Genomic DNA, 22,783 nt, shown 5'->3' with positions numbered 1-22,783 from the left:
GATCACAGACCAATCTTACCACCCTTCATGTAGTATGAGAGCCATACTCTACACAGTCTTTTCTATGGAGCTGAACTCCACATCAGAAAAAAATCTTTGCAAGATGCTGCACACACAGATGCTGTACAGACACAAAAGATCAGTATCTGCAAAAGATCTGTTCCTGCCAAAGATCCGTTCCTGCAAATTGCAATGATAGTCTATGAGATCTGCAGATCAACATACCCACATGATTTAAAGAGACTCTGAAGCGAGAATAAATCTCGCTTCAGAGCTCATAGTTAGCAGGGGCACATGTGCCCCTGGCTAAACCGCCGCAATAGCGCCGCTAAACGGGGGTCCCTTGACCCCCAAACCCCCCACTGCGACACTTGGTCGCAGACTTGGTCGCTCCTGGAGGCAGGGCTAACGGCTGCAGCCCTGCCTCCAGTCGCGTCTATCAGCCGCGCATCGCCGCCTCTCCCCCGCCCCTCTCAGTGAAGGAAGACTTAGAGGGGCGGGGGAGAGGCGGAGATACGCGCTGACAGACGCGCATGGGGCAGGGCTGCGGCGGTTAGCCCTGCCCCAACCAGGAAGCGCTCCCCCGCATTACGGAGGGGGATTTGGGGGTGAAAGGACCCCTGTTAAGCCGCGCTATAGCGGCGTTTTAGCAGGGGCACACATGCCCCTGCTAACTGAGGTCTGAAGCGAGATTTATTCTCGCTTCAGTCTCTCTTTAACTGACATTCATCTGCAGATCAAGCAATCATCTGCAGATCTGAAAATCCATCCTGGTGGATCTGATCTGCAGATGAATGTCAGTTAAATCATGTGTGTATGATGATCTGCAGATCTCATAGACTATCATTGCAATTTGCAGGAACGGATTTTTGGCAGGAACAGATCTTTTGCAGCTACAGATCTTTTGAGTCTGTACAGCATGTGTGTGCACTGCAGCATCTTGCAAAGATTTTTATCTTATGGGGAGTTCAGCTCCATAGAAAAGACTGTGTAGAGTATGGCTCTCATACTACATGAAGGGTGGTAAGATTGGTCTGTGATCTTTCATTTTCCAAAGACTATAGTCTGATGTGTGTATGCACCTTTAGCCACAGACCCTAAACAAGCAATGCAGATCAAGTGCTTGGACTGTAGTCTGACTGGATTAAGTGCATACTTGTCTCAGGTGTGCAAATCAGACACTACTGCAGCGAAAGATCAGCAGGACTGCCAGGCAAATGGTAATTAAAAAAAAAAAATCTGTCAGTTCAGGTGAACTTTAAGGTTAATTTTGTAAAGGCATAGTAGGAAATTCAGCTTCAGAGAGTAGGCTAGCAGAATTCCTTTCTTAGCACAGCAGTAGTGAATTTAGCAACTAATAGGACAGACATGTTTTAGGGCTGGTTCAGACGGACGTCTGTGTGGGGTCGCGTCTGGGGGCGTTGCGGCGGCTGCGCGGTCAGGCTTTCGGTCGCGTTCCGATGCGGTCGAGTTTTTATTTCCCCTAGGGGAACATTAGCCGTCGGTTGGCCGCTCCCTGGAAGCAACATGTCGCTTCCAGGGGCAGCTCGAACGCTAACGAAAATCGGGACCCGAACGCCGCGTTCGGGTAAAAGCGCGCAAAAGCTCAGTGTAAACGCTCCCATTCACTTGAATGGAAGCATTTACCGCGACGTTCCGAACGCTTGCGGTAAACGCTCCGCAAGCGTCCGTCTGAACCAGCCCTTACAACAAAAAGACAAAGGGCCAATTTCTCTAGTGACGAATTCGTCACCAATCTGCAGTGTTCACCCACAGGCAAGAGAGGTGCGAAAACGCTGTGCATTTCCTGAATGGCCTGCCCTCCAGATCACACTTAGGTGAGATTATGTCTGCCATGCTGCAGATTTCTGCAGCCCACAGCCAAATCACTATAGCCATGCACAATGGCATGGCTTAGCGATTTGGGCTGTGGCTACACAGCAGAACAGAAGCCGCAGCATGGTTTCTGATTCCAGCGAAAATAAGCCCTAACTGCTTCCTGTACAACAGGAAAGCAACTGGCTGCTGTTAATTCACCCCATACAGTTTGAACTGGGTCACAGGTTTGTGTTTTTATCAGCCAATTGTTTTACTATCTTCTGACAGCTGAGTAAAGGCACATACACACCTGACAGATATCGGAGGGACTACAAGTGGTGCAAACAATAGGGTCAGCGTTGCTGGGGTTGAGTAGATACACCCAGCGGATTGCTCGCAGGTTGGTGGCCAGCTGCTGTACATGCCTGATTATCTGCTGAGGCGATAGTTATCGACCACCTCAAGTTAGGCGTGCGTACGGGCCTCTACAGGTCTGATTATAGCAGAGAGGAATAGAGGGACATGAGAAATGCCACTATTCAGCACTCCCCTTTCACTACTGAGGAAATCACTGTTCAGAGGCAATACATGAATCTTTCTGCTGAGTCAACACAAAGGTCACTTAAAAACAGCCATGAAATATCAGTTCGAAAAATTTAAATGATTTTTTTTCCCTAGCAAATTAGCTGCTGTTCACACCCATTTCTTCTTGCATGGACTGTTTCTGGATGTCCGTGCTGCACATTTACTATAGTGAGGTGTACATCAGAAGTTAACTAATCTCAAATAAATCTGCTTTTCAAATTACAAAAAAAAAAAAAATTTATACTGATATGATGCTTATTTTATGACTTTACCGAAATGCTATAACATTTGCAATAGTGGTCCTTAAAAAACGTGGCTGATGTGACCATTCGAGTCCTATTTGGCAAAAGCTCAAGCACATGTACAGGTACCGCCCAGGGGCGTAGCAATAGCCTTAGCAGCTGCTATGGGGCCATGGAGCAGAGGGGGCCCAAGTTGTACCAAATATATTCACCATTAACCACTTCAGGATCACAGGTTTTCTCCCCTTAAAACCAAAACAACTTTTACATTTCAGCGCTCCTCCCATTCATTCACTGATAACTTTATTGCTACTCATCACATGTGAATGATCTATAGGTTGTTTTTTTCGCCACAAATTAGGCTTTTCAAGGGTGATATTTTATTTTAGTAATAATGTTATTCTCTATGCATTTTAAAAAGAAAAAAGAGAAAAAAATGAAAAGATACACTATTTCTATATTTCCAACCATAAAAAAAAAAGCAAGGGAGGCTAGGATTAGATCAGGGTTGATCAGGGTTAATCAGGGTTAATCAGGGTTAATCAGGGTTGATCAGGGGTATATAGTCCTGGTATATTTATTTATAAGTCCTGGTATATTTATAAAATCCTCTAGGTGGCAGTCAGACTACAAGAAAAGAAGATCCAGTTACCTTGTAATCCTCTCAGGAGTGATTACAAGGTAACTGTATCTTCTTAAGTGCTGGCAACATTGTTTGTAAACCTCACAAATGAATGAGCACTGCTATTGGCTTATAGCAGTGCTCATTCATGGTTACAGGCATCTGATTGGTGATGGGAGTAATTACTCCCATTCATCAATCCCACCCAGAGATAAATGAAGCTGGTGCACGCGCATGTGCACGCACGCGGGAGCGCGCGTGCACGCGCGCGATCGTGTCCGCACAGCACAATAGCGGCAGGGGCGTTTATCAACGCCCTTGATCCGCTCATTAAGTCAATAGGGGCGTAGTTATGCGTCTGGGAAATCCGAAAGTGGTTAAATTTCTTGTGTTACTCCACCCTCTGACTGTTTCAGTGCCTAACTTTATGCAGTGTTGATTGCATGAGAATGTAAATAGCCCAATTAACTCCTATCCATGGGGTAGAGGCAGGCAGCATTGCTTAAAGAGACTCCGTAACAAAAATTGCATCCTGTTTTTTATCATCCTACAAGTTCCAAAAGCTATTCTAATGTGTTCTGGCTTACTGCAGCACGTTTTACTATCACCATCTCTGTAATAAATCAACTTATCTCTCTCTTGTCAGACTTGTCAGCCTGTGTCTGGAAGGCTGCCAAGTTCTTCAGTGTTGTGGTTCTGCTATGAACTCACCCTTCCAGGCCCCTCTCTGCACACTGCCTGTGTGTTATTTAGATTAGAGCAGCTTCTCTCTTCTCTTTTACAAGCTGGATAAATCATCCTCTGAGCTGGCTGGGCTTTCACATACTGAGGAATTACAAACAAGGGCAAAGCTGTTTGCAGGAAGAAAAGAGCAGCCTGAAACTTCAGTGCATGGGGGAAAGAAACACACAAATGATCTCTTGAGATTCAAAAGGAATGCTGTATACAGCCTGCTTGTGTATGGATGTATTTTTCTATGTGTGGACATACTGTACATCAACCTACTTCCTGTTTTGGTGGCCATTTTGTTTGTTTACAAACAAACTTTTTAAAACTGTTTTTAACCACTTTTAATGCGGCGAGGAGCGGCGAAATTGTGACAGAGGGTAATAGGAGATGTCCCCTAACGCACCGGTATGTTTACTTTTGAGCGATTTTAACAATACAGATTCTCTTTAAGAGTGGCTACATCTGAGGGCCCCATGATATCTAGCTACGCCACTGGTCCCGCCCAAGCTCGTTGATAGAAACACCTGCAACTGTTGCCAGGGGGATCAACGCCCAATCCTTTTAGGTGTTTACTACTGTGTGCACATGCAGATTAGGCCACAGAGATTTGCAGCCTATTAGAAAGCAGTTCGGACTGTAGTGTAGCTCACTGATAACTAACTGCAGAGAAACTGATTTAGAGCAGATCCTTACAGTAAGAAAAAAAAGACGCAACCTAGCTCTAAGTAGAATGTGGATTGTACATTTAAAGGTTGCTCTCATAATGTCACTTCAGAAACCCTTTAAGGCCCCGTTCACATCTAAAAACAAACGTTTTGCATTTTGTGCGCTTTTCCCTCCTCCCGACGCTCCACTGCGTGCTGTAAAAATCGCTTTTCTAATTGGTTTTGAAAGGAAGTGAACTCTTTGACCTAGAAAATACCGTACAATGTATTCTTAAAAACGCTAATGTAATTGCTGCACAAAGCGATTGTGAGCGTTTTGCCTATACCTTCCATTATAGCAAAAACACCTCAAAAATGGTACAGGCACCGCTTTGCTGAGCAGAAACAAAACGCTCTAAGCTGTGAACGCTCTCATAGGGAATTACTGCACAAGCGTTTTGTGGGCGAATTTAAAAATCACCTGCGCTTGAAAAAAGGCGGAAAACGCCTCTAGCGTGAACTGTCATGGTAGATTGGTGTGAACATGTTTTCATACATCACATTAGTACAGGGCAACATGCAATGCATACATCTGTTGATACAATGATATTAGTTCATTAACCACTCTTAAGCTGGCCACTAACGGTCCAATTTCTAGCGAAAAATCATTCGAGCGATCAGAAATTCTGATCGGACGAAAAATCGTTCACTACACCATCATTTAACCAATCATAGCTTCCTATCTATCACGACCACCAAGAAAATCCAAATTTTCGTTCGACGAAAATTCATTCGGGCGACATTTTTTTCACTCATTCATAATCGATTGTGTCCACCAATGGAGATTATTTACAACCAATCCGATTAGAATTTCTGATCGCTCGAACGATTTTTCGCTAGAAATTGGACCGTTAGTAGCCAGCTTTAGGACAAAAGGCTTAATGCTTTTGCTCAGTGCCCATGTGTGAAGAGTTATTAATGTACAAAGTAACCTTATCCAAGCATTTACGCACTATATAAATGCATGTTTAGGATTTCTTTCAAAAGACAGTAAATAAAAATGCTTTAATACTGCACAAAAATGTATTTACCTGCTGCACATGAGCCATGTGAGGTGCGTTGGTGTAAGCAGGCTGGACATGGGAAGGATGGATTGTAAATACGGTCTGTTGAGTGGGGAAGCTATTTTGTGGGGACTGTGCATTGGAGCCTGGGGTCATTGAGGGCGGTGTAGGAGCAAGTCCAGTATGATAAATAGACTGCTGCTGCTGGTTAGCTAAGTGTAAAGCCTGGGCTGCCTGGTGCTGATGATGCTGCAATACAAAAGAGAAGGGGAAACAAAAACAAAAAAAAAACAGTCATTCAAAAGACACAAGTACAAATGGATAAATCGATTTGGGCTTGCATGCAATTTCATGCACCTGTACACAGATGGACAATTGTGCCAAGAGTGTTTACTGTCAATTTTGACTATCTCAATTCCAAGCTGTGTGCAACTTGTTGGCACACCTGAATTATCTGCATGTCCTAACTATGCATTACATAATCAGCAAATGGGAACTATGAGGTACTTTTGTTAAAGTGAACCCGAGGTGTGTTTAAAGAATGTTATCTGCATACAGAGGCTGGATCTGCCTATACAGCCCAGCCTCTGTTGCTATCCCAAACCCCACTAAGGTCCCCCTGCACTCTGCAATCCCCCATAAATCACAGCCGTGCTGTGAGGCTGTGTTTACATCTGTAGTGTCAGTCTCAGCTGCTCCCCCTCCTCCTGCATAGCTCTGGTCCCTGCCCCCGTCCCTTCCCTCCAATCAGCAGGGAGGGAAGGGATGCAGGCGGGGACTGGAGTTCTGCAGGAGGCGGGGAGAGCAGCAGACTGACACTATAGAGATAAACACAGCCAGCTCTGACAAGCTGTTTGTCAGCAGCGTGGCTGTGATTTATGAGGGATTGCAGAGTGCAGGGGGACCTTAGGGGGGTTTGGGATAGCAACAGAGGCTGGGCTGTATAGGCAGATCCAGCCTCTGTATGCAGATAATATTCTTCAAACCCACCTCGGGTTCTCTTTAAAGAGACTAACAATTTTTTCAGCTTAGTTCTTCTATCCTATAAGTTCCTATGCCTGTTCCAATGTGCTCTGGCTTACTGCAGCCTTCCCTAATTGCACTGTCTCTGTAATAAATCTCATCTCCTTTCCGCTTGAATGTGTGGAATGTGCAGGGTTGCTTGTGATTGGATAGAAGCGATACACACCCTCTGCAGGCCCCCTGCACACTCTGTGAGCCTATCACAAGCTGGTTAGTTTGTAAACACTGCCTAAAACTGTTAATTACAAGCCAGGATTGCAGCAGAGAGTGGCAGAAACAGCACAGAGGGGCACAGGAGAAAATAAGGAATAGAATGGTATGCTTTTTAGTGTAAGAATATTAGAGTACAGATTCTCTTTAAAAGGAACCCGAAGTGTGAGACCTATTGAAGCTGCTAAATGTATGTTCCATATTGCAATATTTATTTCCTTTTGTTAATTGCCTGGCAGTCCTGCTGAACTTTCTAGTCAGTATGGTCTAAAGCACACACTTTAAACAAGCATGCAGATAATCTTGTCCGATTTGTTCTAAAGTATTAGAGGTCGAGTATCGGCAAGACAGCCAGGCAATATCAATATTTCACCACTGCAGCCTAACTGGACGAAGATTTTCGTCCAGTTAGGCTGCACGCACCGAACACCCCCCCCCCCCCCCCCCCCCGTGCGCGCTCCCGCGGAATCCCCCCCGTGTGCGCTCCCGCTGGGGGCCATTAGCCCAGTGATCAATGAAAGGGATTATAAATCCCTTTCACTGATCGGACCCCTTCGGAGAAAAGCAGACAGCGTCTCTTTAGACGCTGCGGCTTTTCTGAGATCAAAAAGTTCCCCTGCTTCTATCTTCTTTTTGACTGTGGCCATCTTGTGGCCAAATAGCAAACTACACCAAAAATCACTTAACATTGAATACATATATTTTTACACATGTAAAATCCCATGTTTACCTCCCACACCAAAAAATACCCACCTACAAATTAATAAAAAATAAAAAAAAATTACAATAAAAAAAAAAAAGTTACCTAAGGGTCTAAACTTTTTAAATATTCATGTCTAAGGAGTATATCAATGTGATTTATTAAATTATGGGCTTCTAAATAGTGATGGACGCAAATTGAAAAAAATGCATCTTTATTTCCAAATAAAATATTGTCGCCATACATTGTGATAGGGACATAATTTTAACGGTGTAATACCTGGGACATATGGGCAAATACAATACGTGAGTTTTAATTATGGAGGCATGTATTCTTTTAAAACTATAATGGCTGAAAACTGAGAAATAATTTTTTCCGTTTTTTCTTATTCTTCCTGTTAAAATGCATTTACAGTAAAGTGGTTCCTAGCAAAATGTACCACCCACAGAAAGCCTAATTGGTGGCGGAAAAAACAAGATCAGTTCATTGTGATGAGTAATGATAAAGTTATTGGCAAATGAATGTGAGGTGAAAGTTGCTCAGATGTAAAAAATTCTCAACCCTGTAGGCTGAAGTGGTTAAAAGGAAACAAATATGTCAGCCTCCACATACCTCTAACATTAGGTTCCCTTTAAAAAGAGTGAATGACTGGTAAAGGAGTAAACCTCTGCTGGATAAGACATTTACTACTTGGTCTTCCTTAATCATTCAGACAGAGCCTGTCATTACAGGCTCTATTTGGCTTTAGGTCTTTGAGGATTGGGTCTTGGAGTTAAATACTCACCTGTCCTGATGTCTTCCTTTTAATTAGGCTCTGCCTCCCTCATTATGGGCCTCGGGAAGTTTTCAAAATCCCCCAAGGCTCTGGCCACGTCCACCTGTGCGGCCACAGCCCACCAGCCGCTGCCCGATTGCTGGCTGCCGAGATAGGGGTGGGCCACGGCCATGCAGGCAGATGTTTCCGAAGACCTTAAGCAGTCTTCAAAAAAATGGCCGTTGCCACACTGCCATGAGGAAGGGGAGGGGGGTGCAGCGTCTCCTCTGCCATGAAGACTTCAGGACAGTTGTGTTTAACTTCTGCGCCCCACTCTTATTTTAACAAGTAGTCTTTAAGGGCCTCAGTGCATATACAGCTAGTTCTCATTGGCCATTTTGAAGTTATAATTAGTAATTTTTAAATGTATATAAATAGATGTACTCTGCACATGTGGAGCCGCCTTCATGCCTGCCACCCCCCATTCTCACCACATATATGTGCTCCCCTGGGCTGAGCAAAAGTGTTGCAGCAGAACACAATCCACCTGTATCCTCTTCATTGCTACTGGGGCACCTGTATCCTTTGACCCTGGTGGTACTTACATGCCGCCAGGTCACATGGTACAAGTGCCCTGGCAGCGATGGAGAGAAGATGCAGGACACAGGAGGAGATGCATTTTTGCTGCAACACATTGCATAGCCTTGGGTGGGGTGGGGTGGGGCTACACACTTTAGATGAGTGAGACTGGCCGGGGGTCTGATGGTTGTGCAGGAATTGAACACCACTACTGCTGCACGCCTGAACTCCCTCTTCCAAGCAAGATTTTTCAGCCTGTCAGATCAATAGTTTTGATTGATTCCAGACTGAAATCAATTGAAATTACGGTCAGGTTTCCACAGTCTCTGGCAGATTCAATCAATGATCGAATATGCCAGGTAAAAAAGTAATGTATAGGCACCTTTAGGCCAGAAACCCACTAGGAGCGATTTTCTGAGCGCTTTGTGATTTGATTTGAAAAGCTCTTGCTAATGTAATGCTATGGGTGTGATCCCACTTGAGCAATGTTAATTTAAACAAATCCACAATAGCATTGCATTAACAAGAGCTTTTTCAAAGCACTAGTGCTTAGAAAGCACTCCTAGTGGGTGGGTGGAGCGCTAATTTAATGGAAGTAACATATGCAATAAAAATTTAAGGCAATCATATTTAGACCGTGCAAGTTTTACTTGACATTTCCTTCATGACAGGTTTATTCTTAGCACAAAGTAAGGTAGGTTTTTGTTTTTTACCTGTACAGGGCTTGGTGCTGGATGACTACCGCCATGCTGAGACTGCTGCTGGCCAGTAGGTGTTGCTGAAGGCTGAGGATGGGGTGGGTGAGGATGTAAAGCAGCACTGGGGTGAGCATACTGCTGGGCTAATGAGTTTGTAGAGACTAGAAACAAAACAAAAAGGTGAAATTTAAGACAAAGAACAGCAATCTGAGCAAACAAGCCATGTCTGGCAATAGTTAGCCACCACTTAAAGTGATGCATTTTGTTGCTAAAAAAAAAAAAGCAATCCCTTTAAATTCAAGTGTTTATATTAGAAGTCATTTTCTTCCAAAAAGGGATTTTAGATTTCTGTAACTGCATCTGAGACAGCTACAGCCTTGTGATAGGATTAGTAAAAGCACAATGGCTACTGGGCGTGTAATGCTGGGAATACACTGTTTCTTAACCACTTGAGGACCTAGGGCTTTCTACCCCTTAAAGAGGAACTCCAGTGAAAATAATGTAATAAAAAAAGTGCTTCATTTTTACAATAATTATGTATACATGATTTAGTCAGTGTTTGCTCATTGTAAAATCTTTCCTCTCCCAGATTCACATTCTGACTTGTATTACATGGAGACATTGTTACTGTGGGCAGATTATGGAGCTGTTTCTAGCTGGTCTGGCTTTAACAGACAGCTATTTCCTGTCTGAACATTGTTACATTGTGACAGTTTGCCCAGAGTACCGTACGGTACCAGAGCCTCTTGTGGGAGGGGTTTCAGCACAAAATCAGTCATACACCGCCCCCTGATGGTCTGTTTGTGAAAATCATTATTTTTCTCATGTAAAAGTGGGTATCAGCTACTGATTGGGATAAAGTTCAATTCTTGGTCGGAGTTTCTCTTTAAGGACCGGCCACTTTTTTTCCATTCAGACCACTGCAGCTTTCACGGTTTATTGCTCGCTCATACAACCTACCACCTAAATGAATTTTGGCTCCTTTTCTTGTCACTAATAAAGCTTTCTTTTGGTGCTATTTGATTGCTCCTGCGATTTTTACTTATTATATTCATCAAAAAAGACATGAATTTTGGCAAAAAAACGATTTTTTTTAACTTTCTGTGCTGACATTTTTCAAATAAAGTAAAATTTCTGTATACATGCAGCGCAAAAAATGTGGACAAACATGTTTTGGATTAAAAAAAACCCATTCAGTGGATATTTATTGGTTTGGGTAAAAGTTATAGCGTTTACAAACTATGGTGCAAAAAGTGAATTTTCCCATTTTCAAGCATCTATGACTTTTCTGACCCCCTGTCATGTTTCATGAGGGGCTAGAATTCCAGGATAGTATAAATACCCCCCAAATGACCCCATTTTGGAAAGAAGACATCCCAAAGTATTCACTGAGAGGCATAGTGAGTTCATAGAAGATATTTTTTGTCACAAGTAAGCAGAAAATGACACTTTGTGACCAAAAAAAAAAAAAAAAGTTTCCATTTCTTCTAACTTGCGACAAAAAAAAAATGAAATCTGCCACGGACTTACCATGCCCCTCTCTGAACACCTTGAAGGGTCTACTTTACAAAATAGGGTCATTTGTGGGGTGTGTTTACTGTCCTGACATTTTGGGGGGTGCTAAATTGTAAGCACCCCTGTAAAGCCTAAAGGTGCTCATTGGACTTTGGACCCCTTAGCGCAGTTAGGCTGCAAAAAAGTGCCACACATGTGGTATTGCCGTACTCAGGAGAAGTAGTATAATGTGTTTTGGGGTGTATTTTTAAACATACCCATGCTGGGTGGGAGAAATATCTCTGTAAATGACAATTTGTTAATTTTTTTTTTACACACAATTGTCCATTAACAGATCTTTCTCCCACTCAGCATGGGTATGTGTAAAAATACACCCCAAAACACATTGTACTACTTCTCTCGAGTACGGCGATACCACATGTGTGGCACTTTTTTGTACCCTAACTGCGCTAAAGGGCCCAAAGTCCAATGAGTACCTTTAGGATTTCACAGGTCATTTTGAGAAATTTCGTTTTAAGACTACTCCTCACGGTTTAGGGCCCCTAAAATGCCAGGACAGTATAGGAACCCCACAAATGACCCCATTTTAGAAAGAAGACACCCCAAGGTATTCCGTTAGTAATACGGTGAGTTCATAGAAGATTTTATTTTTTGTCACAAGTTAGCAGAAAATGACACTTTGTGACAAAAAAAAATACAAATCAATTTCCGCTAACTTGCGACAAAAAATAAAATCTTCTATGAACTCACCGTACTACTAACAGAATACCTTGGGGTGTCTTATTTCTAAAATGTAGTCATTTGTGGGGTTCCTATACTGTCCTGGCATTTTAGGGGCCCTAAACCGTGAGGAGTAGTCTTGAAACAAAATTTCTCAAAATGACCTGTGAAATCCTAAAGGTACTCATTGGACTTTGGGCCCCTTAGCGCAGTTAGGGTGCAAAAAAGTGCCACACGTGGTATCGCCGTACTCAGGAGAAGTAGTATAATGTGTTTTGGGGTGTATTTGTACACATACCCATGCTGAGTGGGAGAAAGAACTCTGTAAATGGACAATTGTGTGTAAAAAAATCAAGATTGTCATTTACAGAGGTATTTCTCCCACCCAGCATGGGTATGTGTAAAAATACACCCCAAACACATTATACTACATCTCCCGAGTACGGCGATACCACATGATTGGCACTTTTTTGCAGCCTAACTGCGCTAAGGGGCCCAAAGTCCAATGACTACCTTTAGGATTTCACAGGTCATTTTTGTTTCAAGACTACTCCTCACGGTTTAGGGCCTCTAAAATGTCAGGGAAGTATAGGAACCCCACTAATGACCCTATTTTAGAAAGAAGACACCCCAAGGTATTCCGTTAGGAGTATGGTGAGATCATAGAAGTTTTTATTTTTTGTCACAAGTTAGCGGAAATTGATTTTAATTGTTTTTTTTCACAAAGTGTCATTTTCCGCTAACTTGTGACAAAAAATAAAATCTTCTATGAACTCACCATACTCCTAACAGAATACGTTTGGGTGTCTTCTTTCTAAAATGGAGTCATTTGTGGGGTTCCTATACTGCCCTGGCATTTTAGGGGCCCTAAACCGTGAGGAGTAGTCTTGAAACAAAAATGACCTGTGAAATCCTAAAGGTACTCATTGGACTTTGGGCCCCTTAGCGCAGTTAGGCTGCAAAAAAGTGCCAATCATGTGGTATCGCCGTACTCGGGAGATGTAGTATAATGTGTTTTGGGGTGTATTTTTACACATACCCATGCTGGGTGGGAGAAATACCTCTGTAAATGACAATCTTGATTTTTTTTACACACAATTGTCCATTTACAGAGTTATTTCTCCCACCCAGCATGGGTATGTGTACAAATACACCCCAAAACACATTATACTACTTCTCCTGAGTACGGCGATACCACGTGTGACACTTTTTTGCAGCCTAGGTGCGCTAAGGGGCCCAACGTCCTAATCACAGGTCATTTTGAGGCATTTGTTTTCTAGACTACTCCTCACGGTTTAGGGCCCCTAAAATGCCAGGGCAGTATAGGAACCCCACAAGTGACCCCATTTTAGAAAGAAGACACCCCAAGGTATTCCGTTAGGTGTATGGCGAGTTCATAGAAGATTTTATTTTTTGTCACAAGTTAGTGAAAAATGACACTTTGTGAAAAAAAAACAAAAATCAATTTCCGCTAACTTTTGACAAAAAATAAAATCTTCTATGAACTCGTCATACACCTAACAGAATACATTGGGGTGTCTTTTTTTCTAAAATGGGGTCAGTTTCTGGGGTTCCTATACCGCCCTGGCATTTTACGGGCCCAAAACCGTGAGTAGTCTGGAAACCAAATGTCTCAAAATGACTGTTCAGGGGTATAAGCATCTGCAAATTTTGATGACAGGTGGTCTATGAGGGGGCGAATTTTGTGGAACCGGTCATATGCAGGGTGGCCTTTTAGATGACAGGTTGTATTGGGCCTGATCTGATGGATAGGAGTGCTAGGGGGGTGACAGGAGGTGATTGATGGGTGTCTCAGGGGGTGGTTAGAGGGGAAAATAGATGCAATCAATGCACTGGGGAAGTGATCGGAAGGGGGTCTGAGGGGGATCTGAGGGTTTGGCCGAGTGATCAGGAGCCCACACGGGGCAAATTAGGGCCTGATTTGATGGGTAGGTGTGCTAGGGGGTGACAGGAGGTGATTGATGGGTGTCTCAAGGTGTGATTAGAGGGGGGAATAGATGCAAGCAATGCACTGGCGAGGTGATCAGGGCTGGGGCCTGAGGGCATTCTGAGGGTGTGGGCGGGTGATTGAGTGCCCTAGGGGCAGATAGGGGTCTAATCTGATAGGTAGCAGTGACGGGGTGATTGATGGGTAATTATTGGGTGTTTAGGGTAGAGAACAGATATAAACACTGCCCTTGGGAGGTGATCTGACGTCGGATCTGCGGGCGAACTATTGGTGTGGGTGGGTGATCAGATTGCCCGCAAGGGGCAGGTTAGGGGCTGATTGATGAGTGGCAGTGCCAGGGGGTGATTGATGGGTGGCAGTGCCAGGGGGTGATTGATGGGTGATTGACAGGTGATCAGTGGGTTATTACAGGGAAGAACAGATGTAACTAATGCAGTGGCGAATTGATAAGGGGGGGTCTGAGGGCAATCTGAGCGTGTAGGCGGGTGATTGGGTGCCCGCAAGGCGCAGATTAGGGTCTGATCTGATGGGTAACAGTGACAGGTGGTGATTGATGGGTAATTAGTGGGTGTTTAGAGGAGACAATAGATGTAAACACTGCGCTTGGGTGGTGATCTGATGTCGGATCTGCGGGCGATCTATTGGTGTGGGTGGGTGATCAGTTTGCCCGCAAGGGGCAGGTTAGGGGCTGATTGATGGGTGGCAGTGACAGGGGGTGATTGACAGGTGATCAGGGGGGATAGATGCATACAGTACACGGGGGTGGGGGTCTGGGGAGAATCTGAGGGGTGGGGGGGGGTGATCAGGAGGGGGCAGTGGGCAGGGGGGGGGGGGGGGAGATTAAAAAAATAGCGTTGACAGATAGTGACAGGGAGTCATTGATGGGTGATTAGGGGGGTGATTGGGTGCAAACAGGGGTCTGGGGGGTGGGCAGGGGGGGGGTCTGAGGGGTGCTGTGGGCGATCTGGGGCGGGGGGGGGGGAATCAGTGTGCTTGGTGCAGACTAGGGTGGCTGCAGCCTGCCCTGGTGGTCCCTCGGACATTGGGACCACCAGGGCAGGAGGCAGCCTGTATAATACACTTTGTAAACATTACAAAGTGTATTATACACTTTGTATGCGGCGATCGCGGGGTTAACATCCCGCCGGCGCTTCCGTATAGCCGGCGGGATGTTGCGGTGGGCGAGCGGTGACAGGCGCCGGCGGAGGATCGCGTCATGGATGACGCGATCGCTCCGCCCATGCCCTTAAATGGACCGCCGCCTCTGTGGGTGAGCTGGTCCTTAAGGGCTCCACTTCCCGGCCGCCCCTGTGCGTTAGGCGGTCGGGAAGTGGTTAACAATCGAGCCGCGGATGGCTCGATTGATATTTCCGACAGGTCCGGTGACCCTGCTCGATCCCCGTGGGCGGAGAATGGGCAGATAAGGAGCGCCCGCTGGGACGAGCGGGGATCGATCCAGGCGCCGGCAGGGACAACCCGGGATCGAGCCAGCGGCTTGATCCGGCGCATAATCTATTCCGTGTATGCCCAGCATAATGCTGGTAATACACCATACAATTTTCTGTTCGATTTTTCTGTTATGCTGGGCATACGGATTTCTCTTATCAATTGAGCTGCTGATGGCTCGATTGATAATTTCCGACGTGTCTGATCACGCGGCGGATCGATTCCGCACTCTATCCCCACGGGCGGAAAATGAAGAGAAACGGAGAAGATAAGTGCCCGCAGGGACGCGGCGGGAGTCGATCCGGCGGCTGATCGAGCCGCCAGATCGCGTCGTGTGTTCCCAGCATAAAGCCCAATGTACACAATACGATTCTTTGTACGATTCGATTAAATCCGACATGTCCGATCAGGATTCGATTCAATTCGATTTGCCATTGCAAAACAATCAAATTGAATCGAATCCTGATCGGACATGTCTGATTTAATCGGATCGTAAATAGAATCGTAATCGAATCGTACAAAGAATCGTATTATGTAGATTGGGCTTTAGCTTTTCTGTTAGAATGCATAATTAGATTATTTTCTGTAGAGAATGGTCATTATCTCTGGTGCATTGTCTTCTGTTTATCTCCTGCTGAGTATAACAATGCCTAATTGCTTGGCAGATAGATCGTAAGATAGGTAAAATTCCAACATGTTGAACTTTATCTGGCAGGTAACTAACAGAAAATTGTATGGTGTATGTCACAAGAGCCCCACTGGCCGTGAACACGCAAAACCGTCCGATCCGATTCTAGCACACAGATTGAGAGCTATGGACGCAATCTGCGTAGAATTGGCGGAGTTTGAGCGTCACGACGCAGTAGGGAGCCTGTGAGGTTACGAAAATACACTTTTACTCCAACCCAGGGGTAGATTTGCCACCATCTCTGTTTTCTATCAGCCCAGAGATAACTGCTAACTGGCTATAGACCTGTGAAACAAACAACCGGTTAAAACTGTGCAATTCCTATCTATCTATCAAAACAGTAGCGTCCCTTCGGAAGTTTAGGTCTCGTCTGTGTATACTGAATAGAAGGTTTTACTGAGAGGTAAAGACCTTTTAAAAAGCCTTTATTTGTTACAATATAAATAATTAATATATACAGACAATCGTGAACAATTAAACGATGAGAGACAGTGATAACACAGTACATAAAAGAAAAGGGGATAAAAAGAACGAATACTTATGATTCTGTGGAAAGTCCGTTCGGGAAAAGACAAAGTTCCTTTGTTGCAGTTAGTTCGCAATATGGCCGAACCACATGGCCGTTGCTCCGCCTGCAAGATGGCCACTGCTATTTCCCCAAGCAGTGGCAGTCTTTTCGGTATGATGGAAAGTGGGGGAATTGGCTGGGGGTCCTCATGCAATCAGTTTTGAGCACTGACATTTCTGGGCGGAGTCTCAAGCTCAGCCCAGGGGCGTGTCAGGCAGTGAGTTCTCAGGGGAGGAACTTCCAGCCATCCACAAAATATGTCCAATTTCATACCCCGCCGGGGTTTTGTCGCACATGCAAACCGATTTCATATTCAGATTGGGCTGAGAATACACGTTCATAGGACATCAAACTTGCAATATTTGGGGCGCACGGGGACCCCATTATTCATATCTCAGCCCCTGCTCGGGTTACCTGGCTATGTCTAGTATCACCATATTCTACAGAATTAGGGAAACAAAATTATGTAATTTTCATATTCCTCCCATGGATGGTATTTGCAAAATGTGACAAAGTTATCAACACCATGCATTCCATACTCAGTTTAGTCGGTGCCGTCAAGACTGGGAGGAATGTAGGTGTCAATAGACCTCATGCTGTGCTAGCTTCCCCTGTTGAATAGACTCTGTTGGTATTTCAGCTCTGCCCAATTAGCACATTAGTGTCACCAGAGCTTTTCCGGGAGCCTTAACAGGATTTCTTGCTAAACCAGGTTGCTTTAGCCATATGCTAACGCAGGCCCATTCAGCCCTCATGGCAAAAGGGGGGGGGGGAAGGCAGGAAGGAAAAACTTCTATTTTAAAAATAAAGAATGTCAGTTTTCCGATCACGGTTGCGATCGGACACTCGGCCGCGAATCCTCGGACGACTGGGCGTCGCCCGGCGTCACACCTCCCCCTTCCCGAGCTCTGCTCAGGGAGGTGTCAACAGGACGCCTTCCGTAGCAGCTATTGGCGCTGTTGGGTCGGGTTCCCCCTGACACCGCGACAGCCCATCAGCGTTTTGGTGTCGGCTGCCTGCTTTGTGTTGGATCGTAAAGTCGTACTGCTGCAATGACAGGCTCCACCGTAGGAGCTTGCCGTTGGTTCCAGCAGTACGGTTTAGCCAACTCAGGGGATTGTGATCAGTGACGATCGTGAAGGAGCGGCCGTACAGATACGACTGCAGTTTCTGTAGGGCCCACACGATCGCCAGGCACTCCTTTTCAGTTGTGGAGTAGGCTACCTCTCGGGGCAGGAGCTTCCGGCTCAGGTAGAGGATAGGGTGTTCATCCCCCTTTCCATCCACCTGGCTGAGGACTGCGCCGAGACCGTAGTCAGAGGCATCGGTTTGCACCACAAACCGACGACTGAAGTCTGGGGCCTGAAGCACAGGGGCGCTTGCGAGGGCCTGCTTCAAGGCCTGGAAGGCATTCTCGCAAGCGGGGGTCCAGCTAACAACCTTGGGGTGCTTCTTGCTAGTGGCATCGGTCAGGGGCTTCGCCAGTGTACTATAGGCGGGAACAAATTTCCTATAGTAGCCGGCGGTCCCCAGGAACGCCTGGACCTGCTTTTTCGTGATAGGTCGAGGCCATGCCAGGATGGCGTCCACCTTTCCCGTGTCAGGTTTCAGGGTGTTACCCCCCACCCGGTGACCTAAGTACTGCACCTCGGTCATGCCAATCTGACACTTACTCGGTTTAACCGTCAGATTGGCCATGGCCAGCCTCTCTAGTACCTGGGACAGGTGTTTGAGGTGTTCTTCCCAGGTGGGGCTGAACACCGCAATGTCATCCAGATACGCTACAGCGAACCCTTGCATTCCCTCTAGCAGGTCGTTCACGGCCCGCTGAAACGTGGCGGGGGCGTTCTTCATCCCAAAGGGCATCATCGTGAACTCGAAGAGGCCGAAAGGGGTGATGAAGGCCGACTTTTGCCTCGCGTCAGGTGCAAGTGGTATCTGCCAATACCCCCGGCTCAGATCCATGATTGATAGGTACCTGGCTGATGCCAGTGTATCTAGCAGCTCATCAATGCGAGGCATGGGGTAGGCGTCTGTAGTGGTGATGGCGTTCAGTTTCCTGTAGTCTACGCAGAACCGAGTTGTCTGGTCCTTCTTGGGGACCAGGACAACAGGGGCTGCCCAGGCACTACTGGACTTTTGAACCACCCCTAACTCCAGCATCTCCCTCACCTCCTTCTGCATGTCCGCCTGTACCTCGGGAGAGACACGGTAAGCGGATTGCCTGATGGGGGGATGGGTACCTGTATCTACCCCATGCACCGCCATACTGGTCCGCCCCGGGATACCGGAGAAGGTGTGCTGGTACTGGCCCAGCACCTTCTGTAACTGCTCTTGCTGGGCTGAGGCGAGCTGTGGATTGACGTTTAGGTCGCCGTCCACATCTCGTACGTCAGCCAGCAGGTCTAACAGGGGGTCTGCCTCTCCCTGCTCTAACCGGCTGCACACTGGCAGCGCATACTGGGTCCTGTCATGGTGGGCCTTCAGCATGTTTACATGAAAGCTCTTCTGCTTCCTGCCCCCCATGTTCACTAGATACGTCAGAGGGTTTAACCGCTGCACTACAGTAAAAGGCCCCTCCCAGGCTGCTTGCAGCTTGTTCTGCCTCACGGGAAGAAGGGCATATACCTTGTCACCCACATCAAATGACCGCTCTCCAGCAGTGCGGTCGTACCATGCTTTTTGTTTGGCCTGAGCCTGGGCCAGGTTGTTGGTCACTACTGCGGACAGGGACTCCATTTTGTCCCTGAACTTGAGGACGTAATCGACCACGGAGACATCAGTGGGGTCGCCCTTGCCCTCCCATGTCTCCCGCATCAATTGTAAGGGTCCTCGGACATTCCTCCCATACAGGAGTTCAAACGGGGAAAACCCGGTTGACTCCTGCGGCACCTCCCTGTACGCAAACAACAGATGAGGCAGGTATCGTTCCCAGTCCCCACCTTGCGACTCAACAAACGTGGTCAGCATTTGCTTCAGCGTCCCGTTGAACCGTTCACACAGTCCATTGGTCTGCGGGTGGTAGGGACTGGAGACAATGTGCGTCATGTGTATCTTTTTGCACAGGGCCTCCATGAGTTCGGACATAAACTGGGATCCCTGATCGGAGAGCATCTCCGCAGGGAACCCGACTCGGGAGAAAATGTTAAGTAGCGCGTCTGCTACCTTGTCCGCCCTCAGGGAGGAAAGCGCCATGGCCTCAGGATAGCGGGTGGCGTAATCCACCACCGTCAGGATGTACCTTTTGCCACTGCTGCTGGGAGTGGGCAATGGTCCAATTATGTCGACTGCCACTCTGTGAAAGGGCTCACCTATGATTGGCAGTGGACACAAGGGAGCCTTGCGGGGGTTCCCAGCCCGTTTTACCTTTTGGCAAACAGTACATGAGCGGCAATAGTTGGTCACATCGATCCGCATCCTGGGCCAGTAGAAATGACCCTGGATACGGTCAAGTGTCTTGTGGATTCCCAAGTGCCCTGCCAGGGGAATGTCATGTGCGGACTTCAGCACATGCCCCCGGAAGGCACTGGGTACCACAAGCAACTTGGTACCCACACTTGTTTCACCTTCGGTGGGCTGTACAGGCTCGCTGTACAGCTTACCACCTTCCCAATATACCTTGAAGGTATCTTCATTCGTGAGGGGCTCCGAAGCCTGCCTTCTGAGTGCCTCGAGGCTAGGGTCAGTCTGGAGTGCTTGCACAAATGCAGCACTCTCGCTCTCAGCCAGCTGGCCCGTGGCATATGCAGTTAGTGGCTGAAGGCTACCATCCCTGTGGTCAGAGGAGGGGGAGGAGGCCGGAACCTCTTCCACCTGCTCTGAGCCCAGGTTCTGAGCAGCGCGGCTGCGTGTTACTGCCAGTACAGGTACACCTTCAGACTGGCACATACTGGCATTACTCACATCCTGGCTGCATGCATGAATTACAGTGACAGGTACAACAACATTTTCATCACAAACAATCGGTATATCAAACACAGGTACCTGTGACACAGGTACTATTGGACTCGGTACCCCTGGACTGGGCACATTCAACCCACCTCCCCCCTGTTCTTGCCCCTTGGTGCAAAGTACCTTAGTGTGGGCGGAGAGTCCGTCTCCCTCCTGGCAGTCTGAGGGGCTTGGGGCAGGTTCATAATAGGACACAAGCTTGCCCAGGTCGGTCCCCAACAAAACTGGGACCGGCAGTTGGTCCAGGACCCCAACAACCTTCTCTTGAACCCCCACCCCCCAATCGATGGACACCCGAGCCTGGGGAATGCGAGAAAGAGTGCCCCCCACTCCAGTGAGGGTAAGGTATTTGTCAGGGAGGATATTTTCCGTCGAGACCAGGTGCGCACGCACCAGGGTGACATCCGCTCCAGTGTCGCGGAAACCGGTAACAAGCTGGTCGTTCACTGTAACCAGCTGGTGGTTGCTCGTAGCGGAGTGGATCCCTCTCCCACCTGCGAACATGACGTTGTTGGGTGCTCCCGGCTGGGGTGCGCTGGCTGGCGGCAGTTGCCGTGGGCGAGGTGTAGGTGGTGCAGGAGCTGGCGCGGTCTGCCTCCGCTCCGGGCAGTTAAACTTCATGTGTCCGGGCTTGCGGCAAAAGTGACAGGTGATGCCCTCTGTTACTGCAGGCCTGGACGCAGCAGCTGCGCTGGAGGGCCTCTGGGGCGCACGGCTCACAGAGGTAGGAGAGTCTGCAAAATTGTGGGACTGACCTCCTCTCCAGCTAGATGGGGCAGTCCTGCGGGTCTCCGGCACCCTGGTCGTTGCAAAGGTCTCAGCGAGGTCTGCAGCGACCGTCGCTGACGCCGGTCGGCGCTCCAGCACAAACTGGCGTACATCAGCCGGGCAAATGTTCAGAAACTGCTCCAGGACGATTAAGTCCTCCAGGACACCGTAAGACCCTTTAGTGAGGCCTAGCGTCCACTGGCGGAGTGTGGTGAGCAGACTGCTGACCACATCTTGATAAGAATCAGTAGATTTTTTCTGCCAGGACCTGAACCTTTTCCGGTAGGCTTCTGGCGTCAGCTGGTACTTAGTGATTATAGCCTCCTTTATAGCGGTATAATCATTGTCCTTTTCCACAGGCAGCTCTGAGAAAGCATCAAGCGCTTTGTAGCGCAGCAAGGGTGTCAGATGTCTGGCCCACTGGTCTTGGGACAGACGATACTGACGGCAGGCCTTTTCAAAAGACCTCAAAAACAAGTCAATGTCAGTGTCTTTTTCGATAATAGCAAATTTAAATTTTGCACTTACTGGAGCGGCAGTCCCTTCAGCAGGGAGGCTGGGCGTTGAACTCCGGCTGGCTTGCTGCACTTTCGCCATGTTCAGCTCATGCTGTCGTCTCTCCCGCGCCTCTGCAGATTGGCGTTCCTCTCGCTTTTGCTCCGCCATGTACTGCAGGTACTTGTCCACATCAGTTTCCATCAGCTTTTGCAATGCCTGCTGCATTACTGGATCAACATAACTGGACAGTCCAGTACTGGCCGGTTCCAGGCGAGTACTTTCAGGGGTTCTGGGGTCGGGGATCACACTGACAGCCTCCTGCGTATCTGTTGCCGCATTGCCCGCGGGTTGCTCAACCTCGGTACGCACAGGATCTTCAGTCTCTGGTTCCCCTCGACTTGCGTTAGATGAGCCGGTGTCCTCCACAGTGGACACCTCCAGCGTCCGCAGATTCTGGCTATCCCATCGGTACAAGTCCGTTATCAGGTCCTGCTGTTTCTTGCCGCGGATGTCCATGCCTCTCGCCTCGCACAGACTCTGCAGGTCGGATAGGACCATGACCTTGTAATTCCCGGACATTTCCATGCCAAATAAAAGAAAACTTAGGGGAGGGGTACTGGTTACACAGTCTCTCTGTATATATGAAAAATATATTGCACTCAGTCACTACCAACGAATTAGTTCGTTTCTCGATAGGGCTAATTCGATAGCCCTACCTGAGATACTATCAGCACACACAGATCCCAAACGCTGCCGACCACTGTCACAAGAGCCCCACTGGCCGTGAACACGCAAAACCGTCCGATCCGATTCTAGCACACAGATTGAGAGCTATGGACGCAATCTGCGTAGAATTGGCGGAGTTTGAGCGTCACGACGCAGTAGGGAGCCTGTGAGGTTACGAAAATACACTTTTACTCCAACCCAGGGGTAGATTTGCCACCATCTCTGTTTTCTATCAGCCCAGAGATAACTGCTAACTGGCTATAGAC

At 47.3% G+C, this 22,783-nt stretch overlaps 1 protein-coding gene across 4 annotated transcripts in view; it reads right to left on the bottom strand.

Annotated features, from left to right (window-relative positions):
• Positions 1–22,783, bottom strand: part of ATXN2 (ataxin 2) — a 145,793-nt gene that overhangs the window by 4,632 nt on the left and 118,378 nt on the right. For all 4 annotated transcript variants that reach the window (XM_068245574.1, XM_068245592.1, XM_068245582.1 and 1 more), the window contains 2 exons: positions 9,684–9,829; positions 5,732–5,953 (listed from right to left, as the gene is read on the bottom strand). In XM_068245574.1, coding sequence (XP_068101675.1) covers positions 5,732–5,953; positions 9,684–9,829 — 368 coding nt within the window. The remainder of the gene's footprint in view (positions 1–5,731; positions 5,954–9,683; positions 9,830–22,783) is intronic.

Source organism: Hyperolius riggenbachi, chromosome 1, assembly GCF_040937935.1.
Source record: "Hyperolius riggenbachi isolate aHypRig1 chromosome 1, aHypRig1.pri, whole genome shotgun sequence".
Lineage (NCBI taxonomy): Eukaryota > Metazoa > Chordata > Amphibia > Anura > Hyperoliidae > Hyperolius > Hyperolius riggenbachi.
The sequence above is the reverse complement of the archived record's forward strand: the minus strand, read 5'-3'. Positions and strand labels throughout refer to the sequence as shown.